Genomic DNA, 16376 nt, shown 5'->3' with positions numbered 1-16376 from the left:
AAAGGTGTTTGCACAATGCGTGTAGTTGTAAGCTAAAATATACCTTGATATATCCATATAGCGATGTCACTTAGCAGCTGCCGATATTCAGAGAGGTCGAAGATCCGAAGACACTGCTGGTTCTGCCGCGGCGTGTTGCTGGTCTGATACACTGAGTCGCCGCTGTATTGCCGAAGATTGTTCAGTAGCCTGTCAAAAAATCATTATACTGTCCAAAGATTTTAGGCACTTTAAACCCCAATCTGCGGAAATATTCTACAGCGTTGTAATGAATATGTGAAAAATGGACATTGGTGGCGTGCCGGCTAAAAAAGGTCGAAAGGTCAAAAGGTCACAAAAATCAGTTATTATTAGCGAATATACAACCTATTACTCGCGGGTCAATAGAGGTGACTATAAAAATGGTTCGTCGTGAAATTATCTTTTTTTTTTTTTTATGGAATAGGAGGACAAACGAGCGTACGGGTCACCTGGTGTTAAGTGATCACCGCCGCCCACATTTTCTTGCAACACCAGAGGAATCACAAGAGCGTTGCCGGCCTTCAAGGAAGGTGTACGCGCTTTTTTGGAAGGTACCCATGTCGTATCGTCCCGGAAACACCGCACAAGGAAGCTCATTCCACAGCTTTGTAGAACGAGGGAGAAAGCTTCATGAAAACCGCACTATGGACCGCCACACATCCAGATGGTGAGGATGATATACTAACTTGTGGCGTGTTGTGCGAAGGTGAAATTCGGCGGCAGGAATCAGGTTAAACAGCTCTTCGGAACACTCCCCGTGATAAATGCGGTAGAAGACACACAATGAAGCGACGTCTCTACGCAACGCCAAGTGATCCAGCCGTTCACAGAGCACTGAGTCCCCGACAATTCGAGCTGCTCTACGTTGCACGCGGTCAAATGGATCGAGCAGATACTGGGGTGCACCAGACCAGAGATGACAGCAATACTCCATGTGTGGCGGGACCTGCGCTTTGTAGAGCGCTAGAATGTGGGCCGGCTTGAAGTATTGCCGTGCTCTATTGATGACGCCCAGCTTCTTCGAAGCCAATTTGGCTTTGCCCTCCAGATGGCCACGGAATTGGCAATCGCTCGAGATTTCGAGACCCAGTATTCCGATACTAGGCGCGGCTTTAAGAGAAGTGTTCTCGAAGAGCGGTGATACGACAAATGGGGTTTTTTTTGTGGTAAACGCGCAAACTTGAGTCTTCTGGGGGTTAAATTGGACAAGGTTCAATTTACTCCATTCCGCGACCTTCTCGAGAGAGGACTCGATAGAAGACACAAGTTTCTCCCGGCACTGATCGACGATTTCCCGAGAGAGACCTGCATGGCCCGTGTATACGGCATCACCAGTGTTGTCATCTGCATAGCAATGCATGTTGGAGGTGTCCAACATATCATTGATATGCAGAAGAAACAGCGTAGGAGATAGCACACAGCCTTGGGGCACTCCAGCATTCACGGGCTTCGGGTTCGAGCAATATCCGTCGACAACGACCTGTATGCTACGCCCAGTGAGGAAGCTGGAGGTCCACTTGCACAAGCTCTCGGGAAGCCCAAATGATGGAAGTTTTGAGAGGAGCGCCTTGTGCCATACACGATCAAAGGCCTTCGCTATATCCAGGCTAACTGCCAGGCCTTCCCCCTTGCTTTCAATAGCCGCCGCCCATCTATGTGTTAGGTATACCAGAAGATCACCTGCCGACCGTCCATGGCGAAAGCCGTACTGTCGGTCGTTGATCAACTAGGTATACTAAAAGCTGGTGGCTAATTATGCTCTCCATGATTTTGGAGAGCAGGGAGGTGATAGCAATAGGCCTGTAGTGGCCGAACTGTCTCCTTTTTTTTGGATCGGATGGACAAGGGCTGACTTCCATGAGTCAGGGACTACGCCTTTGGAATAAGAGTGCCGGAATAAACGCGTTAGCACCGGCGTCAACTCAGGGGCACACGTTCTAAGCACGATTGGAGAAATGCCATCCAGCCCGCTCGACTTCCTGACGTCCAACGAAAACAGAGCTCGCCTAACAGTTTTCTGTCTGAACTGTACTTCAGGCATAGAGCTCTGACACCGCGGGATGGTCGGCGGTGATTTTCCGTTGTCGTCAAGAGTCCAGTTGGAGGCGAAAAGAGCGCACAGGAGCTCGGCTTTCTCTTTTGCCGTATGGGCCAGGGTGTCATTTCTCATGTGCAACGGCGGCATGGACGGCTGGTTGAAGTTACCGCTGGTTAAGTTAAGCAGCTTTCGACAACGACCAGAACTTGCGTGTTCCGGTCGGGTAACTGGAAAGCTGCTCGCCGATTTTGACGACGTGCTTAGACTTCGCACGGGCGATTTGCCGCTTAAAAAATCTGGAGGCACGGTTATATTTCCTCTTAAGAACTTTGCAGTTCGGATCCTTTGTGCCCAGCGCCGCAACCCAAGTTCGATACGCCTGTTTTTTGCAGTCAGATGCTGCTTTAACTGACGCATCGAACCAGGGCTGTGATCTGCCACCGATCGGTACTACAGAGTTTGGTATAAAAATATCCATGCCCTGCAGCCTACTGCAATGGCGCAGGCACTAGGATCATCCGAAGGGAAACAAACCTTGCCCCAAGGGTACGATGCAAAAAAGGAACGCATCCTATCCCAATCTGCTGACTTGTAGTGCCAAACGCGGCGGGTCGCTGGTGGTCTGCGACGTTTGCGTCGGATAGGCACTACACTCCTGACCAGGCAATGGTCGGACGTTCCGAGAGGGGCGTCGACAAAGACCTGGTAACCATCGGGATGTGTAGTCAGCAGAAGATCTAATAAGGACGGCATGTGGCTATCCACATCCGGGAGCCGCGTTGGCGACTCAACCAATTGGGACAGACCATACGCCAATGCAAAATTATGCACAGATCGCCCTGCGTAGTCTGTGGTACGTGATCCAAGCCATTCGGCATTGTGCCCGTTATAATCACCCAAGACCACGATTTCAGCGGAGGGGATCTGTGCAAGCACGACGTCAATTGCCGCTTGAACGCAGCCCATGAGATGATCGGTTTCTGCGTTACCACTATGGGACCTGTAGATACACGCATAGATACGGACGCGGTCGTCTAAATCTACGCGGAGCCAGAGAGTAGACAGGTCCCTACCCTCAAAATTGCCGAGACGGCGACAGCAGATATCCTCCCTAACGTACACACATACCCCGGCATGAGGCAAAATGTTGTGCTCAATTTTGTACCGGGGGTACGTTAAATATGACGTATCGCTAGGTCGAGATATCTGCGTCTCCGTAAGGAAACACAAGGCCGGGTGCGCCGTCTCAAGGTGGTGATGGACGTCGATTAAATTGGAGTGAATTCCCCTGATATTGCAAAAGTCCACGTTGAGCGTGGAGCGGGGTGCCGTGGTGTTACTGCCTCGTTTGTCCTCGGTCATGCGCGGTTCTGTGCCCACCCCAGAATACGAAGGGCGGCCCGAGCGAGAGTGCTCGGGGAGGGATTCTCCGGCTCTGGTAGAGCCGGTACCCTCCTGGGGTAATATCTTTTTACGGACCGCTCTCATAATTTGTGGGGGGGGGGGGGGGGAAGGGATGGCCTCCGGTCCTCGACACTAACCTATGCGAAACATAGCGGCACTAGGCCGCTACTTCACGCCGGTATTCTGTGCGAGTGTGGTAATTAACCCGGACGAGTCTGGCCCGATTGTGCTGACGTCATAAGACGGCAGCGTGACTCTCCCACTTCTAAAAAGCCCTTAGTCGCCTCTTACGACACCCATGGGCCTGGGACTCCCCTATTCTTTTTACGCCCCGGGGAAAGTACAGGGCAAATCTATAAAAAATGCCTAGTTTTTTCTGTGAAATAAACCGTTTTTTGAGTACAGCGCTAAGAAAGCGACTAGAATGCCCTCAGATACGGTATTGTACACCAAAGCGTAAACTCTACTTATTGCTTTTGTTTTTAAGTGCATTTCCACACCAGCGCCCGACACATCTTTATCTCTGGGTTTTTGGTTTTGTGAATTTCGTTAGAAAAATAGTTAAAATGGAATATTTCGATGATGAGTTATTAACGAGTAAAACTTTTTTGTTGTGAACATCATAATATATGTATCAATATAAGTTATAAGCAGGCGATTGTTTCAGTTCCGCTCGCGCGGGTAATTCTTTACAGAACTGATCGTTGTTTTAGTCAATTTGTTATTTTTAAAGAGATAACCCTTATTTCTGGGATTTATTAAACATATTAAATTTATAACCAAAATTTATGATAGATGCGGGATTCGAACCTGCGACCTCTCGGATTCCGTTGGAGTGCTCTTCCAACTAAGCCAACCGTTCGAGGCCCGCATCGTTGTTTTTATATTTAACTCGGACTGATGCGGTTTGCATGTGGTGCAAGTTCGGTTTCGAAGTACAAGGTGCCTAATGATAATCCCTGCTTATTATAACAATATTCCAAATTATTTGCAGAAATCGTTTTTACAAAAACTACGAAGTTGCCAAAAGATTTATATTTTTAAATGTTTTTCCGCATTTCAGGGAATGACTTCAACTTTTTTTTTATGCTCGATTTAGTTGGGTGGGGCTCTTCAAATTTATAATTTTTGTATTTACGTTAATTTACCTCACTACCAATCACTCAGCACAAAAGTTTTTAAGCATGTTTGAATCCCGCATCTTACATAAATTTAGTAAATAAGTCTACAGTAGCCAGTAGTAATAGTTTACGTCATGTTGCGATCATTACCTGACCAATAAGCATTTAATAGCTGGCGCACGCTCACCTCAATTGGTTGACTGAAATGTTTTCATTGCCAATATATTTATTAGGAGCCAAAGTTTCCGTATTAGCGGTATTTTCTCGAAGGATCGATCAACGTCTATTTTATTAGCAATTATATTTTTTACCTTAACATATTAGCGAGCCATAGCGCCTGGTATTCCACGCTATCAGCTTTCCTTTTCAATATCTTCTTCACGCCTGCTCTGATGCTCTTAATCAAGGAGTGCATCTTTGGCTCATCGTCAACGTGGTCCGTGTGACGTAGCATCATGAACAGAATGTATGCAGGTAAACCCGGAAGTAGTGTCACTGCTATGTGTGGTTTTAAATCTGAAATGGCAAGAAATTAAGATTAAATTAAAAAATACTGTGCCAACTTAAAATGTTATACTCATTTGGCATAGCAAAAAAAAATATAATTCTAAAATATTTATTCAAATTCTAAATAGGATTTAAATTGCCGCCGATTGGATAATTTATGCCTAAAGACCCAAGATGAACGGGCGCAAGAAACTAAGCAGACTTCTATTCTTTTAATAAAAATTTCGCACACAGTAAAATTATTATTAAATAGCCTGGAGCGACTCCATTCCCAATCGGTGGTATCATTAAGAAACAATTTGTTATTTTTAAAGTCATCCGGATCATCATTAATTAATTTAATTAATAACCAAAATTTATGAACGATGCGGGACTCGAACCCGGCACCTCTCGTGTGTTTCGTCTCAATACAGACTGTAGGTCGTTGAAGGGAATTTTATAAAACATATCGGAATAAACAATAAAAATCATCATTTTAAATACTTTAAGATGACATGGCGTTATAAAGATAATATGGTAATTCCAATTTTGGGTAAAGGAAAGACCTAAGAAACGTACACGGCATAATCCTATCTTTATACAAAATTTGATCCATATAATGATAGATAATTTAGCTCTATAAAAGATTGCTCGTTAAAATGTTTAAGACTGGCTCCACACAGAGACTTAAATTTTACTAGAGCATAGACACAATACAGTAATAGAACAGTACTTTAACTTCATACATGAGTGCCCGAATGGAAGGACGCACACATACACACATAGCTGTAGAGTTACATTAGCTGCGCCGCGCCGTCCGCGTCGTCAATATAATTGTATGTACCAAACCTAGCGCTCCGCCCAGACGTAGGTATAAATTTCAATGAAACCGCTCAGTTACGGTACTGTTCTAGTACTGATAATTAAGTACACATTTTAAAATCCAACATTGAAATAAACATCCAACGAACGAACGAGACTTTTTTTTTAAATAAGGGACGAGACGAGCAGGACGTTCAGCTGATGGTAATTTATGCGCCCTGCCCATTACAATGCAGTGCCGCTCAGGATTCTTGAAAAGTTCTGAGCGGCACTACAACTGCGCTCGTCACCTTGAGACATAAGATGTTAAGTCTCATTTGCCCAGTATTTTCACTAGCTACGGCGCCCGACCAGACCGAAACACAGTAATGCCTACACATTACTGCTTCACGGCAGGAATAGGTGCCGTTGTGACCCATAATCTAGCATAAGCCGTCATCCTGTGCAAAGCAGCCTCCCACAGACTGTTGATACTAACCATGAATCGGATGAAGACGTTCCTTCTAAAGAACTCCACCATGACACGACGTAGGCATAAATATGAAGGCGAGCGCTGTGTTATGCTTCTGTTCTGTTACTTGTACTTTGGTATAGTCGACCTGACAGGCCAATTTTCAATGTGTGCTTTAGCTACTGTTATCATATTCAAAATACTAAGGATCGAATGCCAAGCGTATTGTTGGCACATGAACACTTGTATGGATTCGTGCATATGTTAGATATATTTCAGATTACCAAGTCACCGAAACAATGAATATCAAAACCTAGTTGGCCTCAAACAAGAACAAATATAGTGGCTACAAAACTGGAAGTTTTGGAAGGAATATTCACTGGTCAGTAGTACACCTCTTTTGCCAATTCACACGTAACTAATACTTAATGTTTTGCTATAGACATAGCACTATAACTTGAACGTACACAGTTGTCCAGGCGATTGATCGATATTAGACCTTGGATTTCTATATTTTTCGTGAGCGGCCGCGGCGATGCGGTTACGCACGCGGCCATTAAGAGGTTTTTTTGACAGTTCGCCAGATGGCACACATCACGGATGTGCATGTAAGGAGGGAAAGTTTGAAATGGATTGAATTGATGGCTTTCAGGACAAGTACCTATAAGAGATTTATCTGAAGCCGCAACACGTATTTTGTATGTGAAAAAGTTCTAAGTTATAACTTACCCGTGATCAGTTTCTTAATAATAGTAGATTCATCTTGAATTTTGTATTCGAACATTCCCAGGTATTCTCTCTCTTTCTTGCGCGGCACTGGAGCTATTTGTAGAGGGAGAGACACGTTTTGAGAAACCACTGACTCTGAAAATTAAAATTTGAGTTTGCTACAATATTTTTATGAACCTTCTCGGAAAATAACTTTCGTATTGAAATGACAATCGGGTGGAGTTTTGTCGATACATACTCGTAGATAGACGCTTTATTGCATACGACTAATAAAAAGATGTTAAGCTAATTACAGTCATAGGAAGGTACGCAATGGGAGGTCATATCGCTTGAAGCGATCTCTTCCAGACAACCCATAAAGATACTGAATACAATAAGTTGTGAACATATTACTACACAAGAGTAAAATAATAAGTACGTACAAAGTACTATCTTCTTACTATTCTTTTAGAGCTACTGGAAACCCAAGCGCTGGCAGCTATTTCGTTCAAAGGACCAGCCTAGCTATCCATCGCCAGAATGCTGCCAGTATTCTTTGAACACATCCCCGTAATGATAGTTATATTTTAATCTAATCATAGTATTGTAGGTCAAACTCGAAAGAAATTACTAAATTTTCACAAGTGATATACCTTATTTTCATATTACATTTTCATTATTCTATAGTAATATTTATAGATTTCTGTTTTTAAATCGTATAATTTTTAATAGTGTCTTAAAACGTAGTTTAAAGTTATGAATGCAGTGATAACATGTAATTGAATTAACTCCTATTTATATAATACCTATCTATATATAAGTGTGCAGGTAAAGAATGTAATTTGTTAGTTGCCGTAATAAATAAAAAAAATATTACTCCGATAATTCTACTATACTTACCATTTCCTTCTAAAATGTCTAGGACATCTTCCACGCCAGCTTCCTTCAGCTTCTCCACCAGCAGTCGAATCTGGTTCTTGTACCTTCGACAGCTCTCTGACAGTTTATCGACTCTTTCCTGATAACCAATAATTTAATACAATCGACTTCCAAAATATTTTGATCCTTGATATTTAATTTGTCTCAACTATATGTATGGCAAACGCGTTCAAGTTCCTACACTTCATACACACACACACACACACACACACACACGTACACTAACAACACACTTACGCATGTACACACGCACACACACACTCACAAAGGTAGCTCCCACCACCCACAATTGAAATGAGGAGTAAGGAGAGAAAAAGGAGCCTGAGTCATTGGCAGCGCTGCAGCTGGACGAAACAAGTAATATATATTGTACTTATTCTTATAATATACAAGTATATTGCTGGAATCACTGGAAGCCAGGGATGCAACAGACAGCTATGCAACTGAAGTGCTTAGGAACTGAGCTAGAGTGTGCACTCTGGAGAGATAGAGCCCAAATGAGGCAAGCAGCAAGTGGAAGAAACCGCTAACACTAAATCCGATACAAAGAAATAAGCGAACAAATACTTGACGCCAATCTCGCAGGGAGCAACGAGGGTACACAAGAAGGCGGAAATCCTGACCCCATGATACGTAATAGTACTGTTCCCATGAGGAAAAAAACACATACACGCACACACACACACACATATATATAGACTCAGTCACCCGCACACACACACACACACACACACACACATACAATGTTGTTACGTCAATATTGGATTCATTTTTCTTCGCTATTGTACACGCGCAATCAAGCTTGTCTTATCACTATCAGCTCAGCATCAAAACGGGTACGCGCTACGCTCGACCGACGCCAGTGCTCACCAACGGCCGAGCACTAAATCCAGCCTTAGAATGAAACAATATCCTACCTGTATTGCCAAACTTTCCGCCGCCAATTTGATAATTTCATTCTGCGCGTATTCCTGTCCTTTGTTCATGGGTTGCTGGCTCAAGTCTGCACTCAGCAACCTTAAAAAAAACCACATCAATAATCAATTATTGACCAACCAACTGAACCCTGCCTCACTGTGTGTCTTTCACTATGGTATAAAAATTAATAAAAATGCACACAAATTATCTTACCCAACACTACACAGACCGTATGGATACCAGGGCGTAATGAAGAAAGCGAAAAAAAAAAATATAGACGAAAAAAATGTATGGACACTGTGAAAACCGTAAAGGAAGGATAAAACTTGCTTGAACCGATGGCATCAAAATTGTCTTTCATAAGCGTACAAAATGTACCTAAATGGATAGAGAAATTTCATTTCATTTCCAGGTATCGATTTTTGAGACTTGACGACCCTATAGCCCAGTGGTTAGAGACCCTGTCCTTAGCTTGAAGTCCCGGGTACGAATCTCGGTAGGTATAAACATTTCTATGATAAATATGGATATTTGTTTTCGAGACATGGATGCTTGTATTAAGTATATATGTATATTTAAGCATGTATATCGTATTAAATATATCGTTGTCTTGCACCGATAGTACAGGCTATGCAAGATAAATTATGTAAAAATTATGATGGTTATTATTTTTGTGGCAAGTTAATCTATGTAAAAATGCATCCGTATTAATATTATATCGATATATTTAAAATAATAAACAAATAATAATGAATTCAATTCAAAAGTACTTAATTAAGGTCAAAGGTGACACTTATGAATGTCAAAGTTGTACATTTTGCCACTAGAAGAAGTGGCAAAAAATTCATTTTCACTTTTTTCAATGACTCCGATACAAACACTCATATTCATCATAACATTCATGAGCTTTGGAAGAGCTCGGCGTCCTTTGATATATGAGTACAATATTGATGTAATTCCTATCTCCAGAGGAGAGTAGGTTAGAAATCTGGACGTATTTTTGACACCGAATAAACCTTCAGAGACCATATCAACACAGTAGCAGCTGACACATTTCAAAGATTAGGATTCGTACTGTGAAACTCGAGAGTTCCAAAGTCCATTCGTAATACGACAACCTAGTCCTAGTGTATAAACATTTCGTGGCCCCGCTTCATCGCACCGTTGTCCGAGCCATGGCACCTATACGAGTACCGCGTTCATTGGCATCTTTTAATGCGCTCTTGGACATTAATGCTCAATCGGACCCATTCAATGATGGCTGGACTTCCCTGGTTTCTGAAATACTAAGGTACGCGGAGGACATTGAAATCGTATAATTCATTCAATTATCCTTTAATATTTCTTTTTTGTTTGTAATTTTACTTTCTTGTGTTTCGTCTAATTAGTGTAAGTGGCACTGCAGTGGTAATTGGACAATAGATAAAAATAAATAAATAACAACCTTTGTACCAATAGTACTCGAAATCAATAAATCAACCCCTTGTTTGGCAGTTAGGGTCTGAATAGTGAGGAGTAGGGATCTCAATAGAATAGGAGTTCGTTTCTTGACATGTACCTACAGCCCTCGTAATATTTTTAGTTCGCTCTGAAGTTTTTCTTATTACAAAACTTTTTTTTATGGATGAAGACAAACGCGCGTATGGGTCTAAACAAAACACTATTTGAAGAATAAAACGCGTGTAATTTGAACTGTGTTTTGACATACGTTTTTGCGTAAAAGTTATATTGACAACTATAACAAATACAATAACGACTGCTGTCAACTGCAGTGCAACCTGAAAGAGTGCTCTGAAAAAGTCACGCAACGTTGGTTCAGCTAAACTAATAATAAATTATAACTTTTACACAAAATCTAATGTAAAATACAGTTACAATTATACGCGTTTTAATCCTTTAAAGAGTACTTTATAAAAATGTGTAACACGCGTTAATGAAAGAAATACTGAGCGTATGGGTCACCTGATGTTAGAAACACTGACGCCCACATTCTCTTGCAACACCAGGGGAATCACAGGTACGTTGCCGGCCCTTAAGTATTCGTGCTTTCTTTGGTAAGGTAAGGTAATCATGTCGTATCGTCCTGGAAACACCGCAGAAAAAATCTCAATCCATCGTTTGGTTGTACGTGGCTGAAAGAAAGCCAGACATCCAGTTGGAGGGGCTGATATCCTAATATGTGGCGTGCTGTGCGAAGGTGGAATTCGGCGGCGGGATTCAGGTCGAACACATATCGTGATAAGTTCAGAGAAAATAAGCAATGAGATACGTACGTACGTCAACGTAACGCCAAGGGATCTAGTTTATCTAGCAAGTATTCGCAATAATACTGAGCGAACTGGAAGTCGACGAGTAATAATGGAAAGTTGACAATAACGTGAGTGTCACGAAAACCTATTTGACCTGACTGTCACCGAACTCCAGCATCTTATTCAAATTCTTGCAACTAATTGACTCCTAACAAAGGAAATTCGCAACGGTTAACGTCATTAACATTTAGAATGAACTCTACGTCGTCAAATGAATATGATATGGGAATTAAATGAAAGGAGCAAATGAAAAAGGGAAAAGGAGAAAATAAACTAAGAAAATCCATTCCAATTTCCAATTTAAGGTGTAAAATGCAATCAAAACAAATATTGACCGAATACAAGGAAGAGCGGCTTGAATCATCGACGATCAAGTTATCTCTGAACGGTTTGATTCTTTGGCGTTGCGTAGAGATGTTGGTTCTCTCTGCATCTTCTATCGCATTTATCACGGGGCGTGCTCGTATTATTATGTATAACCCGTAGTCGAATTTCATCACCGGACATTATGTAAAATTGTTGTATCTGCATCCTGTTGATGGCGGGCATTCCACAATCGCGCTTTTCGCAATAAAATTTTTGCATCGTACTTCCATTTTGTGGAATCAGTTACCGGCTGCAGTTTTCTCGAGCCGATTCAACTTAGGGACCTTCAAGCATAGAGTAGATTCCCAACTTAAAGGCTGGCAATGGAATCTTGACCTCTGGTATTGCGGGTGTCCATGGGCGGTTGGATTTTACTTCCCATCACGCTAGCCTATTTTTTAAATGGCTTTTCATTAAATAGAAGAGAAGAAAAATTCAGCCATGATGAGTAGAGATCACCAGATATTTGTCAAATTAATAATAACAATTTATCGACAGTTCGACATTAGTTTTCTGTCTCTTTTTCCCTATCATAGGAGCAATGAAAGAGACACGTTAAATTCAGTCATGCATCAAGCATACGTCGTCAAATAAATAATAACAATTTAGTGACACGTGATTATAAGTTTTCTGTCTCGTTTTTCATTACGCATAATCATAGGAATAATGAAAGAGACAAGTCAAATTAAGTCATGCATAAAGCATATGTCGTCAAATAAATAATAACAATTTATCAATTCCCATTTCCTTTACACTGAATGATTGCAACAAAAGAGAGATATAACAAAAACAGTAATCGATAAATTGTTAATTATTACAAGGGGCCCATGAAAGATAAACAGAATTTTCTGTCAATTTATTATAAAGAAAAAAACAATAAATAGTTGGAACAGTCAGAGTCCAGGTAAAACTTAAAATAAATAAAATCTTATATCTTAAACTGTATCAATAAAAGACGAATCTTCACAAAGCCGTTATGTAACAGTTAGTAAAACGTTAGTAACGAGAGGGATAAATTGATGAAAATATTTTCGTTGTAGAAATAAGTCTTAATAGGTCTGCACGACGAGTTAATACCGCCCCAATATCTTCTAAATGTCGATCTGTAAGAGTCGTCGTCACTGTAAACAATATTTCGAAGTCAAACAGTTGTGCATCAACAAAAATTATTGTGACTTGCATTGACTTACAATAAACAAGACTAGACCTCCCAATCGCCTATTAAAAAGTCGTCAAAAACATTAATTCAAATTAACACCTTATTTCGTGACAGTAAAGTTCAAAGTCATGGCAACGACGCGGCAAGATCATTTTGTTTTAGCAATTGCAATATAATTATTTAGTAAAATGATTAAAAACTTCAAGTTAGTTAATCAATTTTGTTATTTTAAAGGGGCACTTACCTGAAATACGACACTCCGTCCTTTTTAAGTTTGGATTTGGAAAACTCTGCCCAATAGAAGCGTAGGCAGAGTTTTCCTTCAGACAATTTTTAAGCGTGATTGTGAGTCTAGCTGTTTATTGTACGTCAATGTTCACTTGATATATTATGCTCATGTCAATATTGCATTCAATTTGTTTTTTGTTTTATATCAGAGGGGGGCGATCGGGCAACTGGCACATGTGGATTATCATGGTAAGTAAAAAATTTTGATGTTTTTGGTTTGATGAGAGCAAAGACGCTCTCTTATCCATGAATTACTGAGTTTCGTGTGGCGTACAAAAAAATATTCATTCTCAGTTGCAACTGTACAGTGCCGGACTAAGCTAGCGCGGGGCCCGTAGCAAATTCTTTCAAAGAGCCCTTGATTTATATTGGAATTTCCGGTTACCGAGTGTCTGACGTGGATAGTTTAGAAGGAAAAGTTGCTTTGACACCAATTAAATTCAATATACATCTTAACAAGTTTCACTCAAAAAATTACGCTTAGGCAGACATGAGGGGGTTTATATATGCGGGGCCCTCTGTCGCCCGTAGCATATGCTACTCTTGCTAATCCGGCACTGCAACTGTATAAGGAAGGGAAGCTAGTTGATTTACCTACCCTTACTGTATCCTCAGCCACAGATGAAAAAGTAAATATTATGTACATGCTCGATATTGACGAAGGTTTTATAGAATTTTTTCCTTGATGATATATTATACCTACACAGGGGAAGTCATTCTAATATACGAATCGTATAGCTCAGTGGTTGATGACCCTGCCTACTTAGATACAGGTCCCGGGTTCGTATCCCGGTAGGTGCAAGCTAATTATTATGATGTATTGGTGTTTGTTTCCGAGTCATGGATGTTTATAAGTATTTATGTATGTAAGTAAGTAAATGAAAATGTGTGAAATAAATAATATATAAACAGCGGGTTTTATCTCACGTAAGATACATGAATGATTAACTGTTCGATATATGTACATCCGTAATGCCTGAGGCCAAGAGATGCATTGCCGGACTACGAGATGAGATGATTTAGGAAAATTGTATGATACTTATTCTCGTAACAAGATCGAACGTTAATTGTGGGGAGATGCAAAAATTTTGACGTTTGGTTTAATTGAATACATAAAAATCATATTATAGACCAGGGCCATTGCCGGAAATCGAGATAAACTATTTTTTACACTTAAACCCCTCCTCCCCCACTTCCCGACCTCAGATCGCCCGTAAATTATTTTTTCTTCCATTTTTTTATGTTCTCTTCCTTTTGTTAATGGGTTTCATTGTATTTATTATTTTTTAATACTTTTTTTTGGTTTCAATAATTTTCGACCAGGCTTAATTTTATTTATACGGGTAATAGAGCATAATGTATTTATATATCTCTTATATATTTTAGATTTGGTAGAACAATATTCGTAATTTCGAGCGAGCATGTAGTATAAATCAAAAGTCATTGACACGCGATTTTGATCCCGTAATAGTTCAGGGAAATTATTCTAGACCAAAACGGGGATAGGAATTTGTAATTACGAGAATACCACCGTAGTTTGTAATGAATAAACTTAGACACTGTTTGGTCGATTTTATTAATAATTTCAACAGTAATATGAGTATTTAGTAACTGCTTTATTTTTAACCGACTTCAAAAAGGAGGGGGTAATCAATTCGATCGGTATTTTTATTATGTATGTACACCGATCACTCAGAGATGTATGATCCGATTTATGTAATTTTTGGTTCGAAGCAGAATAGATGCCATTTGGTCCCATAATAATGTTACATAGTTTGGACCAGTTTTCATTTTTTATGAAAATTAATATTAAGGGTAAAGGTGTATTAAATAAAATCCCTAGTAATTTGATACTTTTCAGTTTTCGAAGTTTTTTATATTTAAAAGAAAGAGGCCCTACGTATATTTATATACATATGTAAAAACAATCAATCATCGCAGCCAACTATCGTATACGGCGCTTTGCTGTTGAGAAGAGGAATGCATCAAACTTTTTTTATGGAAAAGGAGGACAAACGAGCGTATGGGTGGTGCACCTGGTGTTAAGTGATCACCGCTGCCTACATTCTTTTGAAACATAAGAGAAATCAGGAGCATTGCCGGCCCTTTAAGGAAGGTGTACACGTTTTTTGAAGGTGCCCATGTCGTATCGTCCTGGAAACACCGTGCAAGGTAGCTCATTCCACTGCTTCGTTGTACGTGGAAGAAAGATCCTTGAAAACCACACTTTAGCTTCAGATGCGAGATCTTCATATTATACAGTATGGAAACAGCTTATATGAAATAAATGAAGGTACATACTTGTTAGCATATTAGCTGACGATATACCAAAAACTAACGAAATCCGTGCATAGCTTTTTCAAAAAGTAGGCTTTTCATTTCGAGCCAATTTAAACGTCCTGTAAGATTTGGGTAACTGGGTCAATGATTCAATGAACTTGAATATTTCAATATCCAAGAGCGGCAACGCCGCCTTATGATGCCGTGCAAAAGTTGAATAGCAGCGCTAAAAAAGCTGCCTTTGAATTTCGCCGCCCGCGGCCGTCAAAGAGATACCGCCGGCTCGTGTATTTTATAGCCTAAATACATCTGGTACCGGAACATTCTTTTTTATTTATGGAAAAGGAGGAGAAATGAGTGTACGGGTCACCTGGTGTTATATGATCACCGCCGTCCACATTCTCTTGCAACACCACTGGAATCACAGGATCGTTGCCGGCCTTTAAGGAGGGTGTACGCGCTTTTTTGAAGCGCGTATCGTCCCGGAAACACCGCACAAGGAAGTTCATTTCACATCTTTGTAGTACGTGGAAAATAGCCCACGCCAGGATCGCCACATCCAGATGGTGATGATATACTAGCTTTTGGCGTGTCGTGCGAAGGTGGAATTCGGCGGCAGGAATCAGGTAAAACAACACATCGGAATACACACAATGATGCGACGTCTCTACGCAACGCCAAGTGATCCAGCCGTTCCCAGAGCACTGGGTCCCCGACAATTCAGACTGCTCTGCGTTGGACGCGGTCAAATGGATCGAGCTGATACTGTGGTGCGTCAGATCTGAGATGACAGCAATACTTGATGGCCGGAGCTGCGCTTTGTAGAGCACAGAATGTGGGCCGGCTTGAAGTATTGCCTTGTTCTATTAATGACGCCTAGCTTCTTCGACGCCAATTTGGCTTTGCCCTCCAGATGGCCACCGTTCTGGCAATCGCTCGAGATTTCGAGACCAAGTATTCCGAATTTAGGCGAGGCTTTAAGGGAAGTGTTGTCGAAGAGCGGTGGTACAGACAAATGGGGTTTTTAGTGGTAAATGCGCAAACTTGAGACTTCTGGGGATTAAAT

General features: G+C 40.9%; 1 protein-coding gene across 2 annotated transcripts in view; it reads right to left on the bottom strand.

The window, feature by feature from the left end:
- LOC126975032 (unconventional myosin-Va) overlaps nucleotides 1–16376 on the bottom strand; it is a 101187-nt gene that overhangs the window by 11171 nt on the left and 73640 nt on the right. For both annotated transcript variants that reach the window (XM_050822806.1, XM_050822807.1), the window contains 5 exons: nucleotides 8908–9007; nucleotides 7952–8069; nucleotides 7073–7207; nucleotides 4896–5100; nucleotides 44–189 (listed from right to left, as the gene is read on the bottom strand). In XM_050822806.1, the coding sequence (XP_050678763.1) occupies nucleotides 44–189; nucleotides 4896–5100; nucleotides 7073–7207; nucleotides 7952–8069; nucleotides 8908–9007 (704 nt within the window). The remainder of the gene's footprint in view (nucleotides 1–43; nucleotides 190–4895; nucleotides 5101–7072; nucleotides 7208–7951; nucleotides 8070–8907; nucleotides 9008–16376) is intronic.

Source organism: Leptidea sinapis, chromosome 34 (assembly GCF_905404315.1).
Source record: "Leptidea sinapis chromosome 34, ilLepSina1.1, whole genome shotgun sequence".
Lineage (NCBI taxonomy): Eukaryota > Metazoa > Arthropoda > Insecta > Lepidoptera > Pieridae > Leptidea > Leptidea sinapis.
Note: the sequence above shows the minus strand (reverse complement) of the source record. Positions and strands in the feature narration are given on the sequence as shown.